This window comes from Poecilia formosa, unplaced genomic scaffold (genome assembly GCF_000485575.1).
Source record: "Poecilia formosa unplaced genomic scaffold, Poecilia_formosa-5.1.2 Scaffold145, whole genome shotgun sequence".
In the NCBI taxonomy this organism is placed as follows: domain Eukaryota; kingdom Metazoa; phylum Chordata; class Actinopteri; order Cyprinodontiformes; family Poeciliidae; genus Poecilia; species Poecilia formosa.
This window is the reverse complement of record NW_006800084.1, coordinates 411,388-428,184: the sequence shown is the minus strand read 5'-3', so window position 1 is coordinate 428,184 and position 16,797 is coordinate 411,388. Positions and strand designations below refer to the sequence as shown.

At 39.1% G+C, this 16,797-nt stretch overlaps 2 protein-coding genes across 3 annotated transcripts; one reads left to right on the top strand and one right to left on the bottom strand.

Annotated features, from left to right (window-relative positions):
• Window positions 1–800: 800 nt before the first annotated feature.
• Window positions 801–7,910, top strand: LOC103145700 (ceramide-1-phosphate transfer protein-like). The gene is made up of 4 exons (XM_007563258.2): window positions 801–816; window positions 1,223–1,281; window positions 1,443–1,639; window positions 2,008–7,910. Exons 1-4 carry the CDS (start codon window positions 801–803, stop codon window positions 2,624–2,626), a joined length of 891 nt encoding a protein of 296 aa, XP_007563320.2. The 3' UTR covers window positions 2,627–7,910.
• On the bottom strand, window positions 5,069–16,672 carry LOC103145631 (sodium/potassium-transporting ATPase subunit beta-2-like). 2 transcript variants are annotated; one of them, XM_007563143.2, is made up of 8 exons: window positions 16,266–16,672; window positions 11,454–11,582; window positions 11,255–11,362; window positions 10,849–11,054; window positions 10,543–10,602; window positions 10,299–10,325; window positions 9,297–9,392; window positions 5,069–9,198 (listed from the first exon to the last, which is right to left on the bottom strand). In XM_007563143.2, exons 1-8 carry the CDS (start codon window positions 16,354–16,356, stop codon window positions 9,031–9,033), a joined length of 885 nt encoding a protein of 294 aa, XP_007563205.1. In that variant the 5' UTR covers window positions 16,357–16,672; the 3' UTR covers window positions 5,069–9,030. The 2 variants fall into 2 exon arrangements, with proteins under 2 accessions (XP_007563205.1, XP_007563206.1); XM_007563144.2 differs by lacking the exon at window positions 10,299–10,325 and having other exon boundaries at window positions 16,266–16,671.
• Between the last annotated feature and the right edge of the window lie 125 nt (window positions 16,673–16,797).

The window sequence follows — 16,797 nt, the reverse complement described above, 5'->3', positions numbered from 1 at the left end:
CTGATATTTTGCTTTCCTTCTCTTTAGTTTGGCATTTTATGCGACCATGACCATATCCATTATTTGCCATCGAGTCAGTCTGGGACACAACATGGTCAAATGGCCAAAGCTACGATTTCAGATTGCTTAGGTTTAGGTGGAACCCAAACACAAGCATTTGCAATTATTTTTTTAACAGGCAAAAACCATTGTGAGATGCTTTAAATTATTACTATTATGAGAAGCTTAATACTAAAGACAATGAAAATACAACAATGCATTTCCAGAAAATAAAAGAAAAAAAAATCAACACTGGAAATCAAACACATTTTATATTATCTTGATATGATTATCACCAGAAAACAAAGAAAAACAATTTATATGAGCCCCTAACGTCACATGGTTCAGATACTCAGGAAACTATTGCTGATATGACTGCATACTTAGCTCTACACTTTAATTTACTTTGAGTCTAACTGAGCAAAAGTCTAACTCAAAAAAAAAAAATAGTTTCCCTGGCTTATGGGGTTCAAATCAAAAGTTTTAAAGAGCTCTTTCTAACTATTTTCCTGTCCTTCCTGTCCTGCAGAGACCCAGGCAGCAGAAATAGCATTTTCTGTGACGCATTAACACCTGAGGCCGACACTGGGAAGCAGCTGAGTGCCCTGACCCTGTGCTTCAGCTGGAAGCCCCCAGCGAAGCCCTCCGTCAGCAGCAGCGTGGCGTCTGCCTCCCTGCACAAAGCAACGCTGCCGCTAATCCATAACAAAATGTCAAGGGGAAGCTGATCCAAGGGAGGTCAATTACAGAAGAGTTCCTTAATGATTCAAAGCCCACGTGGGTGTGCTTTTCATCCAGTTGTTTTCAGAAACGTTCAACTCGTTGCCACATTAAATCAAAGTGAAAATTGCAGACGACGACTTGTTTGTCGAGGAAGACGATGTTAGCCGACGAGTCAGCGAGCAGGATAAGAGACATTTGGACNCTCTCTCTTTTTATTGATGTTGCCTATAGCATGCAGCTTTTTTTTTGGGGGGGAGGGGTGAACTAATCCTTTAAAAAAAAATTTTAATCATCAAACAAAAGCAGCTATAATGAGCTGCTGAACATAGAGGAAGATTGTCAATGTTTGAAGGCTTCTTCAAACATTGACAAAATTCTACACCATCACAATTGTCAATTTTGAAGAGATCACTGCCAATATTGTCTGACATGTTTGTGTTTTTCTAATGTCTTGCTGCAGAGGGAGGTTTGGACTATCACTGGGATTCCTGTTTAAAAGGTTACAATCAAGTTAACAAGGTAAAAGTTCACAAAGGCTGCGTAGAAATGACTCAGCTGCTAACCCAAAACCGGGTTTGTGTTTGTTGGGAAGCCCGCTAGCAGTGAATCCATAAATCACATGAGCTTTTTCTTTCTTTGTCCCCTGTTGATTAACCCCTGACCTCACCACACGCCCCCAGCCCCCGCTGCAGAATCAGCCTCACCAGCTGTCCAACAGCAGCGAGGCAGACGAGACGCAGGGCCCGCCCGTTCTCGCTCTGTGCCCCGGCCAGAACTTCCAGGTGTCGGTGTTGGTCTCCCACCTGCTGGTTGCTCGGGCTTACACCTCGGATGTGCTGCTGCAGCCGTATCTGTCCAGCTGGGACGAACTTGTAAAGTAAGAGCATCAGTTAAAGCTTTGTCACAGAGACAGAAAAATTAGCTTGAAAAGTATTCATATCCCTTGAAATTTTCACAATTTTTCACGCTACAACCTCAAATTTCAGGTTGTTTTAATGGGATTTTATGATAGAGTAACAAATGCTTAAATCATTATAACTTTTCATTTAATTTTTAACAATTTTAGACCAGATATAACTGTGCAACTGTTTTTTTCTGTCTTTTACCTAAAATACTAATAAAAAAATACTTAGAAATGTCTGGTTTTTAGGGACATAAAGCATTAACTAGATAACAGCAACAAGGTGCTGTACATATGAACCCACTTCTGGCACTGATTATTTCTGTTCTTTGTCTCTGTCCCAGGTTCATGGAGTCTCTGGGCCCTATGGTTAGTTTAATATCAAAGGAGATAGAGACTAAGACTGCTATAATCCGCCAACTGGCCCTGCTTTCTGAGAAGGGCCCAGAAGAAGAGTTTGTCCCAGACATGCACTCAGGAAACTCTGAAAACTCACAAACTGCGGTGAAAAAGTCTGCTGGGTATTCGCAGGATACGGGGGCCTACCACTCGGTGCGCTCAATGATTTGGACTGAGCTGAATCGAGGCATAGTCGATTTCCACCACCAGACAGACTCAGGATGCCGAACCCTTCTGCGACTCCATCGAGCTCTGCTCTGGTTAAAACTCTTCCTGCAGAAGCTGGCAGAGACGCCGACGGCCGGACGGCTCAGGAGTCCCTCCGATCTGTGTCGGGAGGCGTATCAGAACACCCTGTCTCACCACCACACTTGGTTTGTCCGGCGGGCGGCTGAGTTGGCCTTCATTGCCCTGCCGGAGCGAGGATTTTTCTTCAGGCTGGTGTGTGTGCAGAACCAGGAGGAGCTGAGCGTGGTGTTAACCAGAGTAGTTAACGCCATTGGAGAAATCTATGACAGGACACAGAAAGCACTGGAGGAAAATGGCATGCTGGACTTACCTTGACAATGTGAATCCTCTTTTTGTCTTTGAAATCACTGTTAAACTTTCAATTTCAATCAAAAACGAAGCAAACCTTTCAAAACCAGCTGAGAAGACTATTACTGAAGTCAAAAGATAAACAGTCTGAGCTTATCATCGAATTACCTTTGAGATAATTTGATGAAACAGATGACAAACGGAGGCACCAACTCATTTAATCGAGTAAAAACACCATTATAAAAGCATCTGCGTAAAGCATTTAACAAAGGAAGCAGTGTTTTGTGACTGAATCAGATTTTAATGGCTCTTGTTTGTGAATCTTCCTCTGCCTGTTAGGGCACTTTTCTATGGATTAGATAATAACTGCCTGATTAAGTGTGAATAATGTCATGCGCATTGATTTTGTACGCTGATGCCAACAAATTGCCGCAGCACCAGTCTCCCATGATGAGAGAGGTCTCATGTGAAACAATGACGGCATGCTGCATTTTAGAGTAAATGTGCCAACATGGCAAACAATAAGAACATTTTCTGTCATACTTAGAAAAATTAAGATTTAGTAAGACAAGAAAAAAAGTACTTGGCAGTTTAAAAAAATAAAAAAAATGCTGCAAGAAGCCAAAATATGCAACTGTATACATTAATCCAGGTCTGGATGAGTCTGAAAAAAAAGGTTGTTCCTTTATTCATTCCTGTATGTTTTTTTTCCCCCTTCAGGTTAGAAGAGGTTAAAATGTGTTAAATGTAGCAACATTGTCATCAGAGTCTGGAAAAGTATGAAATTTTTACCTTGACCTGCTGATCACCGTTGTAATGTGATCATTCATCCAGCAGAGGCTCCAGTACTCTACTTTGGAGTAATCTTTCTTTTACAACCCTGACAGACTTATACAACATAAGATCATGTAATACATCAAAGAAAAATAAATAAATAGGCTTTATGCATTCAGCTTTCTTAAAGAAAGTGTCTTGCAACTAGCATTCACTGGTTTACATCATACTATTTTAAAAAACTTATAATGCTTCATAATCCTCACCACCTGCCTTTCCTTTCATTACTGTCTTTCTAAAGGAGGAGAGAAAAGAAAGGAGGGCTAAAGATATAGCTTGAAACCATGGAAGAGAGCTGAAGCCATTCTTTATAACAGCATTTACATGAAAAATGTGTTAGATTTTATTATTATGATCCTACATCAGATTGTATGTCTAAGTTTAAGCAGTTTTCTGTTAAAAAATAAATACAGAGAGTGAATTTTGACTTTCACCATAATAACTTAGTTTAAAAAGTGTACATATCCCACCAAGTACCACTCATTCTATTTCATAGCATCAAAAGGCGAAAACAAAACTTCTACTATTTAAGATTATCTCCAAATTTCAGGGAATGGTATTGATTTTTTTAAAGGGAGATTCTGTTAAAATATTATAAGCAGTCCATATCTTATCTGCAGTATATTGTCCTCTTGGTGTCTTTAGCTTAGCATAGACCCAGGATGGTAGGAGCAACAAGCGGAAGCTAACGGCTAGCTAGTCCAAGAACAGCCAAGACCAAAGCAAACTCGTAACTTCTTAAAGCAACGGCAGTCTTAGAAATCTCCCAGTTTTTTTTTTTTTGTTTGTTTTTGTTTAAGGCCGTTTTATAAACCTTTAAACTGTTGCCATGTTTGAATTGGACAGTTACTTACAGAAAACCTGATACGAGAAAAGGAGGTACGAGTCGGTGCATCACTAATAGTCTTCCTGTAGGAAACAAACATATATTAAGAAAGATACATGTGGGATATTATGGATAGAGTTATTGGCTGATTTAAAAGTAAAGCGGAATATTTTAGAGGTTTAGGTAAACTTCTACCTCCTACCTTTATTTCCTTTCAAAGCAAACATCAATTTCGGTGTAAATAATACTCAATGTAAACATGATGACTGAATAAAGGTACAACTGCTATGATGTTTTTGATTCTGATCCCTCCAGACTTATTGTTACACTCAGTGTCCAGTGTAAACTAATCTGAAATTAAACTAAACTAAACTAGTTAAATCACGAATTACTTTCAACTATATGACTCACTGTCACATAAAAAATTGTGTACTACTACTTTAACAACTCTAATCTAAAAAAGTGTTGAAACTTTTTTTTTGAAACTTTAAATACTTGTCACATTTGCGTGGAATTGCTATGTACCACTGAGATTATTTTGAGTGAGATTACAGAATATATTTACAAAAAGACTCATTTGACACTTCTTGACTCCTTCTTTTTCTCTTGAAAGTATAATACATTGTTGCAATATCACAATCATCAGATAATGCGACAAAACAATCCAAATACTTCAGTAAACATGAAGCTAAGATGCAAGAAGTAAAACCAAGTTTGAGTTCCCTTAAATGACATTTATTTATTTATTTATTTATTTTTTATCTTGACTTAAACATGAGCAAAAATAGACATAAGGTAAGAGCCAAAAATATGGATCCAGCAGGATAATTTATTTATTTATTTTTCATAAATGTATATTTTAGGACAATTCTTTGAACCACAATCATAGCAACAGTGCAACTTTAAGGTAGGTGTGGGTGATGATATTTCTCGTATTTATTCACTGTTTGAATCATGAATTTCTCTCCAACACTTCACACTGTGCAGCTTTGCAGTTTCTGAAAGTGCTTCGAGGGTTAAAGTCCTGTTAGAACTTTTGATTGCAAGCTTTAAAAGCTATTTATTTTAAAAATATTAATTAAACAGAAAAAGAAAGACTCAAACGATGGTAAAAACGTTAAATGCAAGTCTAAACAAATTTCTGGCATCTTGCCTTTTCCTTGAATTAAATTATGAAACCTCTTCATGTAGCTTTCATCACACAATACAGTTCAAACCTTACATTCTCGTCTCGTTACAGCAAAAATACTCTTTCATTCACGAAGCATTTTTTTACTCACTTTTTTTTCATATTGGCTGCATTATGCTCACAAACGTGGTCCTTCTTTCCCCCTTGCTCTTGAATGTACCGAATGTTGCCTTTCCTCTGAACAATCACACATTTGCACAGGAGATAAACATATATTGCTCTTTGATAACATCTCCAAATTAGCACAGGAAAAAAATAAAGGGATAAACTGAGATAGCAGGAAAGAACATTCTGTGTAACTGGAGGACAAAGATGTCTGTCCACCAGGAGGCACTGTTTTGCTGCAGGGAAACATTTTCCGCTTGTGTGCGTATCTATTATTATATGACAGGAGGCCTTCATGATTCTGTGGGTGAGATTTTTGCTCAGACCAGCAAATGAGCATCTATCCGAACTGCAAAAATAGATGATGTGTAAATTATCATTAATATCTTTGGCAGAAGAAGTAATGTTCAAGTATGAATGACAAGAAAAAAGAGTGAAATTGACGGATGAAACCAAACATTTGACTAGATGGATTGCAGTATTGACTGGATGTGAGTTTGAAAGTATGGAAAAGCTATCATAAGAGAATAGCTTTAAAGCCGTGAACTGGGCATTTGATGCTCGGTACATGAACGACAAAGTAGGGTAAAGAAGTTCAGCGTGCCTGCTTTGGATTAGTTGACCAGATTAAGAGATTACAATGAAATTAAGTAAGAGCTGAAAGCAGGCCAGAAGAAGAGTACATCTGAATCTGTCAGTGAAGTCCCAAAAAGCTAAAAGAGGAGAGCATGTTAAAGCACATCTTAGATAAAAATTTGATGATTAATGGTCCATGTACTTGTCCCTCTCGGCTCAGATAAAAGGTTCTGTTTGGACCTTTGTGAGATTCAGCAGCAAAGAGAACAATAATATGGACAAGCAGAGTCAGATCTTACTTGGGTTTCTGTTAAGAGCATCCACTGTATTTTGGTGCCACTGGTAAAAATTAGCAAAAAGCCCTAAAATAAATAAATAGTTTCATAATATGCCATTAAGAAAAGTAAAAAAAAAGAAAAAAGAAAAGCCAACTTTGAATTTGATTACATTATGATGGTGCCACAATTAGTGGTAATATTAATAGTTCCTATGAAGCTTGTTTATGTAAGTAGATGAGATCACCAGGAACTTTTAATTAGTAGTCCACATTAATTTTTTTCCTAGATCACCTAGATACACTGAAGGCCTTTTTTTTTACCCGTGGTATAACATTCTGTGATTGGTTTTGACTTTCACATGTCAGGAAGTGAGATTTTTATCTTTTAAACAACAGAATATGATATAACATCCGGAAACGTAACTATTTTTTCCTACTCAATTTTTGTTTTTCCATACATGTCATGAAAGATTATCAAATCAAATTCCTTTCTACTTTCAGAAGAAGTGATTTAAGCTCTTTATTCTATAAAAAAATGTTTTTAGTAATCCATAGCTTCTATTTTTGGGGGATATAACACAGAGATCAATTTCTCAAAGCCACTGTTCAAACTGGGAAAGACAAGAGTCCATGCTGTCCAAAAGCAGCAGATGATGTGTTGATCTGAAAAAGTCAGGATGTAGCTACAGCAGACCAGGGAGGGATCATATGGTCACCAAGTCTCTGCAGCAACATCTCCTTTTCTAAGGGTCAACAATTGTTAAGGATGCTATACATGGCTGGCCAATATTACAGTTGAGTTTTTACAGATTTGTCAGAATAATATTTAATCTTTTAGGCAGGTTTGTGGGACGGCTCAGCACAGTGGATGTGCACCAAAACTCAGGCATGATAAATGACTTTTAATGGAGGTGATACTGGTTAGATATTCATCGTGATGATTTTTCTCTCATACAGCAGAGAATAAAACAAGAACAACAAAACAAACTAATAAATCAACATGTAGTCACTGTACATCTGAAAGCTTATTGAGTATTTTCTCACAGAAGCTCGTGAGGATGTAAGCAAGTCATGGGAATGTTCAAGATCAATATGTTGCATAGTGATGACGAGTGTGGAAAAAGAAAGCAGGGAACAAAAAAAAAACCAAGCTGTCTACATCCTCTTCCTCCTCCAAAAACTGCAAGTGCTTTTATTAAATCAACTCAGCTTCACAAATGAAGGAATAAAAAGCACACTTCCAGTGCAAAACAATAAAAAAAAAAATAAAAATCTGACAATGACATCTATTCCTGGTATTAAGGAAATAGATGCAAAACACTCAACAACAACAACAACAAAAAAAGAGACAGAAAACTAAATATTTAGGTTTGAATAAATAAATTACACCAGACATATAGCTTTGGATGAAACTGTACAGTGAGAGGAAATGAAGTACCGCTAAAAACTGAATATATGATGGAAATGAGTAAAATTCATCTTGGTGAGTTGGCTACAAAAAAAATAAAAAAAATGTTAAAAAAAATCTTTAATGAGCTAATTCTGATTATCTATTGGACAAGTTTACTACCTTAAAAAAGTGTTTTCCGGAGATTTGTCTTTTCATAATTAACTCAGTGTTAAAACCACACCAGATATTGTTCCTGTTTGTTTTGTTAGCAGCTGCTCTGAGTTCAAAGTTTAAATATCCAGCGTGAATGATCTGCAACAGGAGCCGTCTGATGAATGAATGTGAGCATTCATAATGTATGCCACTTAATGAATATTGCACATTGCATGCAACTTCCCGACCTACAATTAGAAATGGAATCTGTAAATGAAATGCACACATTCATACACGATAAAAAAAAAAAACATCCAATTTTTAAAGATATGCTTCCAAATACACACACACACACACTCGGAGTGCATGAGGGTTAAAGCTTATATTGTGGTCCCTCCTGGTGGTCAGTTACTTAACCTGTCCTTAGCTGACTATGGAGCGATGGGAAACAGTGTGCCTTCAAAGCACACTTAAGACAGCACGCACATGCAAATGGCTTCATCTCTGCATCCATCTATTGAGAAAAATGCAGGTTTGTAGGAGTACTCTTTTTAAGTGCAACAGAACAGACGGACCTATATAAGGTTATGATGCCGTATAAATACTGTAGATATACACCTTTTGTATTGTAGTCTGTGTATATTCAGATATATAGTAGGAATACTCTCGAAGGAGGCAGCGGGAGGTGAGCAGCAACACGGTAAACGTGGTAAGGTTGCTCGCAGATTTCGAAAACACATCCTGTTTTATGTCTCCTAGTTTATCATGCAGTATAAATAGAGGTCACCTCAAACTAATTTACAGAAAATCATTTGTCTGAACGCTCACCGACAGAAACAAGGACAGCATTTACCACCCTCTCGTGCTCAATTTACCCTGTCGCACAATCCCCTTTCCCCCTAAAAAAAAAAAAAAGAAAGAAAAAGAAGAAGAAGAAAACTGGAGCAGGGTGCAATCGAACCACGTGAAGGATGTGAATACTGCGGGTTTATTTTTCGGTGTATGTGCAGTGGTGCAGAAGATGTGGGGGGAAGGGGGGGGAAGGGTGTCAGGGGGAGAAAAGTTTTCATTTGGGGTCAGGCTAGTTTTGAGAGTTGATCCTCAGCTTGAATGACACTCTACCAGCAAACTTGTCTCTTTCATTTCCAGTGGGAATGTTGTTGGCGTGGATCTTGCACTCGATGTTGACGTCTTGATTGACAGTGATGTTAAGGAACTTGACAGCGACCAAAGGCTGGGAGTAGTTCACCTGCAATGCCAGACCAAAGGCGCATTTTCTAAAAATACAGAGAAATCTGAAAGCATTTCAGAATTTAGACTGTCCATAGATTGAAAATACTCTCCTACCTGAGCTTTCTTGCCATAGTAAGGGTAGTACATTAGATCAAAAGTGCCGTTTGAAGGGAAGTAAATCATCTCTCCGATTTTGTCAGAGTCATCTCTCTAAGAGGGAGAAACAGCTCTATCAGTTATAACAATGCTTAAGTTATTGTCTTCTTTTTTCTGAACTGTGTTTAAAGCACATACCAACTACCTACTTCAGGTCTATTTAATATGAGATTGTAAACTACAGTTTTCTAGGTTCTTTACAAATAACCTTTCAAAAAAATGTGCCATGCATCTGCATTTAACTCCACCGAATCAAGGTCTTGTACCTTTTGTGGCAAATAAGGCTGATTGTTTTTTTTTTGTTTGTTTGTTTGTTTTTTCTACCAGCTTCACTTACCAACAGACTGAAATTTTTGCAATTTTTGTTTCAAATTCAAAAGTAGTTTCTTAATCCCAATGTGAAATTAAATGTTGTTGTTGTAACTCATATTATCCAAGGTTCTTCAAAGAGTAGCTGTGGGCAGGAAGGATCTCCAGCAGAATATTTTCTTTCTTCTAAACAAAAGGGGATTTGGACATTGTGTCTGTAGGTTCGCAACAATTGAACTGATGACATCACATGCGTTGTCAGAAACAGCTTAGCGTATAATGTAAGTGTTTCCCAAAATAACAGTAGTGAGCTCTCTTGGTAAATAATATGAAACTTACGGCGATGAGTTTGATATCTGTGCTTGCGAGGCGACACGTCACAGTAACGTCCTGGATTATTATTTATTTAAGTGTTTCAGAGTAAAGGGGATGATTACACATGCATGGCACACTGTTCAGATTTTTATTTGTAAAGATTTTCAAAACGATGTATTATTCTCCTTCCACTTCACAGCTATGCAAAAGTACAAAATGTAGAAAAAGTTTGAGAGGTATGTATATTTTTTGAAAAGTACTGTAGTTAATCTCTACTTTCCAAGCCACTTCTAAGCATCTACATTTCACTATGTGCAACTTGTCTGTTGATCTTACCCATTCATCTTTGCCAACTCTGTATTTCTGAGAGGGAATAGTTTTATGGAGTGTAATAGGAGCATAAAAGGACACCAGGAAATTTATAAATAAACACAAATATTGCTGAAACAATGCAAAAATTAGGAGGAAAATAAAGGGGATAGCAGAAGATAGGCATACTGCAAATGAGAGGAGCTATGAATGGGCCGGACTCCAATTTGTCATGTTAATCCTTTCATTGTGAAGGACAAAAAGGGATTACCTTTGCGCCACAGGTGACAGACGGAGCCTGTCCGTCCTTTCCTGGCATCAATCCAATCACCTGGCGAGGCAGAAAAGAAAGAAATGCAATTCATATTTTATTGTCAAATCACAGGGAGAACAAAAGCAATCTTTCACATTGTGCTATGAAGCACAATGGATAAGTGCCACTCTTAACCCAGACTTTTCTCCTTTGTAGGGTATTTTTCTCTCCCCGTCTGCTTTGCTTTTTTTTTTTTGATGTTTCCTCAATGTCTCCTAGCAACAGCATCCATTTCCCTTCCCTTCTTTTTCCTGTCTTTCATACCCGATTCAGCTTGATGATGATGCACGGCTTGCCCTCCTGGTATCCATAGTAACGGTCGTGGAGTCCAGAGCATGCTTCCAGAATGGTTCGGTTGAACTGACAGGAGCGCTTGGGGTTGTTCTTCACATCGCCGCTGTCCTCCTGCAGGAAGTACTGTTCCGGAGTGCACTCGTGGTTCTTCTGGGCCTGGATGGAGTCGTTGTAAGCTGCAGGGAGCGGAGGGGGGGAGGGAGGTGGAGGGTTACTCGGTTTGCGAAGCCTCATGACTCAACTGAAACTCTGCCGCAAGGCAGCCTCCCACTCACTGATGGTAAAGGAACGATCCAATATTAGAAAAGCGCAATTGGATAATCCACAGCTGTAAGTCAACTGAGTCGGACCAGCAGAGGACGGGAGTCAGACTTACGTGACAGGAACCTGTCCAGGGCCTGAGCGTACATGTCCCAGCTCTCGGTGTTCTGGATGGTGTAAACTATCTCGAAGGTTTCGTCCTGACGGGGTCTAATCACTAAACCTGTGAGAAACAAAGATGCAGCAGGAGTGTCATGGCGACTCACAAAAGCGGGTTCTGCATCCATGCCGTTTGAACCTGCACTATCTGGCACCTGGTGTGGAAAGGCGGTCCTGCCAAGTGGGTTTGTGGTCATCCAGGGTCTGCAGCATGATGTACATGGTAAGAGCAAACAGGCCCCCCAGGCAGAGGTAGAAAACTATGTAGAACAGAATGATGAGACCTGAAAAAACAGAAAGAAAATGTTGTTATGTTATATATAAGCTATGTTCCATCAATGAATCAAAAATTAATCTTGCTCTGAGCAAGAGTTTCTCTGTCAAATCTAAACCCTAAAACAATAAATATATGATTTTTATGACAAACTTTAATAGATGTTTGTAGCTTCAATGTAAAGCCTGCACATTAACTCTTAATTTTTACCAATAAAATGATACAGACTAGCTCCCTCAATTCTTGTATTTAAAACTGCTTATGTCTATATCATTACTCTAGAGTTTTTAAATTTTTCATACTTTATTAACTTTATGCAGAACATTTGGGTCTTTCTACTCCTCTGATATTTTGCTTTCCTTCTCTTTAGTTTGGCATTTTATGCGACCATATGACCATATCCATTATTTGCCATCGAGTCAGTCTGGGACACAACATGGTCAAATGGCCAAAGCTACGATTTCAGATTGCTTAGGTTTAGGTGGAACCCAAACACAAGCATTTGCAATTATTTTTTTAACTGGCAAAAACCATTGTGAGATGCTTTAAATTATTACTATTATGAGAAGCTTAATACTAAAGACAATGAAAATACAACAATGCATTTCCAGAAAATAAAAGCAAAATATCAACACTGGAAATCAAACACATTTTATATTATCTTGATATGATTATCACCAGAAAACAAAGAAAAACAATTTATATGAGCCCCTAACGTCACATGGTTCAGATACTCAGGAAACTATTGCTGATATGACTGCATACTTAGCTCTACACTTTAATTTACTTTGAGTCTAACTGAGCAAAAGTCTAACTCAAAAAAAAAAAATAGTTTCCCTGGCTTATGGGGTTCAAATCAAAAGTTTTAAAGAGCTCTTTCTAACTCTTTTCCTGTCCTTCCTGTCCTGCAGAGACCCAGGCAGCAGAAATAGCATTTTCTGTGACGCATTAACACCTGAGGCCGACACTGGGAAGCAGCTGAGTGCCCTGACCCTGTGCTTCAGCTGGAAGCCCCCAGCGAAGCCCTCCGTCAGCAGCAGCGTGGCGTCTGCCTCCCTGCACAAAGCAACGCTGCCGCTAATCCATAGCAAAATGTCAAGGGGAAGCTGATCCAAGGGAGGTCAATTACAGAAGAGTTCCTTAATGATTCAAAGCCCACGTGGGTGTGCTTTTCATCCAGTTGTTTTCAGAAACATTCAACTCGTTGCCACATTAAATCAAAGTGAAAATTGCAGACGACGACTTGTTTGTCGAGGAAGACGATGTTAGCCGACGAGTCAGCGAGCAGGATAAGAGACATTTGGACAAAGAAGCGATAGAGCAAAGTGCTGAAGCGTTTTCCTTTTGTCTCCCCAGGGGGTTAGGCTGTGCTGACTATGTGACACCACCCAGGGGAGACTGGACGTGCACAATGGCACACACACACACGAACAAACGGGCATCCCTCACACTAATGTAAAGAGGGTGTTAGGTTCACACTGTGTCCTCTGAGTGCGCACTGATGACAGACAGTCAAACATCTCTGTTTCAGCCATTTGCAAACTGCAAATGAATGCAGTCTGGGCCCAACTTACTTTTTTAGGAGGCATTACACTAATCTGGAAGATCATGCTGGTAATTGCATCGTAACCTGATACGAAACTGTCTTCTGACTCAAAAGGCCAAAGGAACGACATTAGAAAATGAAATCAGGGTTTATTGGTTTTAATGTTTTCCAGTCTCACAATGGGAGTGTTAAAAATTTGCCTCTCTGACGTCGCAGTAAGGGTTCTACCTTTTTTTTTCTTTTAACTTTATTTCAGAAATGGTGCAGAAAACCAAATCGGTCCTGTTTTAAGTCCAGGCTCAAGCCTGTCTCATCATCAGCTGGTGGACCTTCATCAAGGCCGTTTTCATTTCTCCATAGCCCTGCACACAAAGCGAAACATGCAGAAGCTTGTTTCATGTTTTAGCCTGAAAGGAGGCTTTGATCCAGCGTTCTGAAGCAACGTTACCCAGCTTCATGAGCCGACACAACAAATTCAACAGCAACACGTTCAATTAACTTATTTTGAACTAAACAAAAATAAGGACTATGCTTTTCACCAACTGTTTACAATCATGCAAATAAGAATAAATTGGAATATATACAATTTTTCAATCTTAATGGTGTGACTTTATTCCCAGTGTGGTTCTGTGAAACGCCAAGTGAAGCCAGCCTATAATAACTCACAACGGAAATAGACTAATTACCAAGTCTTAGAGAGCACAGATTAAAAAGGCCATCAGACCTTGGAGCAACGGGAACAAACTGAGCTGGATTAAGTTTCCTCTGTGGGAGACAGAGCCGGCCCAAGGCACATGCAAACTTTAGCAGCTCCTCAAGGCATCCAGACCACCAGGGGCAGCCTGGGACCAATCACTGAAGAAGCCTATGTTTTTGCTTCATAGTTTTATAAATAAATAAAAATTAAAAAAAAAAAGATTAACATCTGAAATTTTACTATTTCAGACTCAAAGTATACTAGCTGTCATAATATGGAAGAAAAGTGATCAAAAATCATGATTTAATCTTGCGAGTTTCATCAGTTTGCCTGCATGTGTCTGTGTGGCAGTCCTTCCTGCTACATAACAGCAAATTAATCAAAGAATAAATTATGACTCCCAACAAAAGAAGGCAATGACGACCGATTCTCTACTCTGCTCTGGTGGCATCAAGTCAAAAGTGCCAAGAATATGCTGTTGAATAAATATTCATTTAGTTGGCAATTTTGGAAAAATAAGCTTGAAAAACCAAATGTATCTGCTATTTATAATATATCAAACCCAAAAGGAGCAGATGAAACTTGAACTCATATGTTCAAAGAGTTTATCTTTATTTATATCTAACAACCTTGTTAGAGGTACATATTTTTCACATTTATCTACATTATCACACATATAAACATGTAGTGAGCATATTATTTATTTACTGGGCAGTAGCACATTTGGTTTTGGACATCAGATATATAAATAAACCTTTTATAACCTGTGTGTAGGTAGTAGGACATAAACGCAGGGACAATACGGAGACTTTGAAGTCAAAAGATCAAAAATTAAAATTGTTCTATAAAGTCCTTTGCTTTGCCAGAACATCCTGAATTGAAACCTTCTTCATCAGCCAATGAAGTCATTAGATTAGGATTAAATCTCTCTGCTGAACTGCACAGGTCGGGAGGGGCCGGGTTGAGGGTGATACAAATAGCATTTGGTCCTCGGCTTTACCCAGATTAAAATGCCCCCAGTGTTATTAGAACGCGGCCATATGTGTCCTGCCACTTCATGGATCTTTAAAATAGTTGCAAGGTCTCTGTATGCTGGGGGGCTTTCAGAAAGTTTTAGGGGCGATAGAGAGGAGACGGGTGGGGGGGAGGGGGGGACGCTCATAATCTCACGTTAGCCGACTAAAAATCGAAAGCCAGAGAATTTCAAGGATTTTTTATCTTGTTGCTGTTTATAGGTTCTGGGGGGAGGGGCGGTGCATGATGCAACACTGGCATACAATACAAGAGTAAAAACTGACATGAATAAATAAATGTCTCTACAGCTCAATCCCAGTTTCCTACATACTTATTACCTCCAAACAAACCACTTTGTACCATTTGTACATCATTGCATATCAGTTTATTTGACTTGATGGTTAAATATTTTTAATAGCTTATATAGAATTTTAATTATTGGTGTTTTGATGGATATAATCTGCAGATAAAACATGTCAGTCAGTGGAAGACGCCATGTTTTCATTTGCTGTGGGACTGAACCTGTTTGGTCAAGTCGATTTGACCCACTTGCTCTAATGAAATATGACACAAATCAAAGCAAATAACTCCTAGTGACTTACTGAATAATGGAGTTTGTAGAGGTTTGCTTAGAGGAAACTGTAATTTGTATATTTTTTAAAATCATTTACAGATTACCAAAGGCAGCAATGAAACATCTTGTGAGTATGACCCACATCAGAAGTCTCCATTTTGGAAAAAGTCAATTAGAAACCAAAGCGAGCAGTAGTTAATTTATTGCACCTTTATTTCTTCTCTTGTTCATAAATAAAACTAGACATATGAGACTTCCTGACAGGGGGCAGCAAGTTCATAGGAGGGGCCATTGGCCCCGACGTTGGCAGCGCCCATGTCTAAGTGGCATTATATTAAGTTGTGAAAAAACACAAATCTCGTTGCGTCATGTTGTACCCACATCTGACGAAGATACATGTATGAAAAGGAGTTTCAATTCCTAGAAAAAGGGCTTATCTGCAGCAGGGTTCAAAGTAAAGCAATGACAAAGTAGAGCTGTTTTAATCTGGACAAATCGCATGCAAAAGGGAGGACAGAGCATGACTTCACCCGTACGAGCCAGGAAAAGCTCTGTCCTATATTACTAATAGCCCGCCGTGAGGGGAATAATGTGCCGGCTTCTGCGAGATTCTGTGCCGCAGTCAGATTTCAGCACCACGGCATTTGGACAGCGACTCAATTCTCGTTGCCTGAACACTCGCACCAATAAACTTCTGCAAAGACACAATTCTAACGCTGTCACGCGTATTTATTTATTTATTTTTTTAGGGAATTTAAAAGCACTCAGTGTCGCCCGAGGGGTATACTCCACGACAACGACCTGTTACAGAGCCGGGGGAGCTTGTTTGCTGCATTGCTGTAAGCCGGACGGACTTACTCACCCCAGCTGCTCGCCGTTCTGCCCAGAAACTCCCTGGTCCTCGGGTTCCACAGAAACTCTTTCCATTCGCTTTTTTCTCCATCCTTTGCCATCTTGTCCTAAATTTATTTGTGTTTTTCCCTCGCCTCTAGAAGTTGCGCTGAAATTGTTCTACAGGAAAGGTTGCAACAACTGCCCCGAGACCGGTAAGAAAAATAAGGAATATATATATATAATATATATATATATAAAAAGACAAAGAAGTGACGGACCCGAACGCCCAGTGCAAAACAGATGGTTAGAAATGAAAGTAAAAAAACTGTACAGTGGCCTGTCTGATGAGAGAGCAGCAGGACAGACCTAATAATAAGTGCCCTCCCCCCAAGCTCTAGTCTGCATGCCGCAGAGTTTTGATGAGTGGTGCAGAAATGTAGTGATACTGCGGTAAAGCACTCCCTCCGCCTCTCTGTACGCTTCACACACATCCACACACACACACACACACACACACACACACTCACACACACACACACACACACACACACACACACACA

Excerpts from the sequence above, each read along its gene's own strand:
- LOC103145700 (XM_007563258.2), top strand. Across the intron at positions 1,282-1,442 it reads GTTACAATCAAGTTAACAAG|CCCCCGCTGCAGAATCAGCC; the intron begins GTAAAAGTTCAC and ends ACACGCCCCCAG. Across the intron at positions 1,640-2,007 it reads AGCTGGGACGAACTTGTAAA|GTTCATGGAGTCTCTGGGCC; the intron begins GTAAGAGCATCA and ends TCTCTGTCCCAG.
- LOC103145631 (XM_007563143.2), bottom strand. The coding sequence starts at position 16,356 with ATGGCAAAGGATGGAGAAAAAAGCGAATGGAAAGAGTTTCTGTGGAAC. Across the intron at positions 11,583-16,265 it reads CAGAACGGCGAGCAGCTGGG|GTCTCATCATTCTGTTCTAC; the intron begins GTGAGTAAGTCC and ends CTGTTTTTTCAG. Across the intron at positions 11,055-11,254 it reads CCTGGACAGGTTCCTGTCAC|CTTACAACGACTCCATCCAG; the intron begins GTAAGTCTGACT and ends CGCTCCCTGCAG.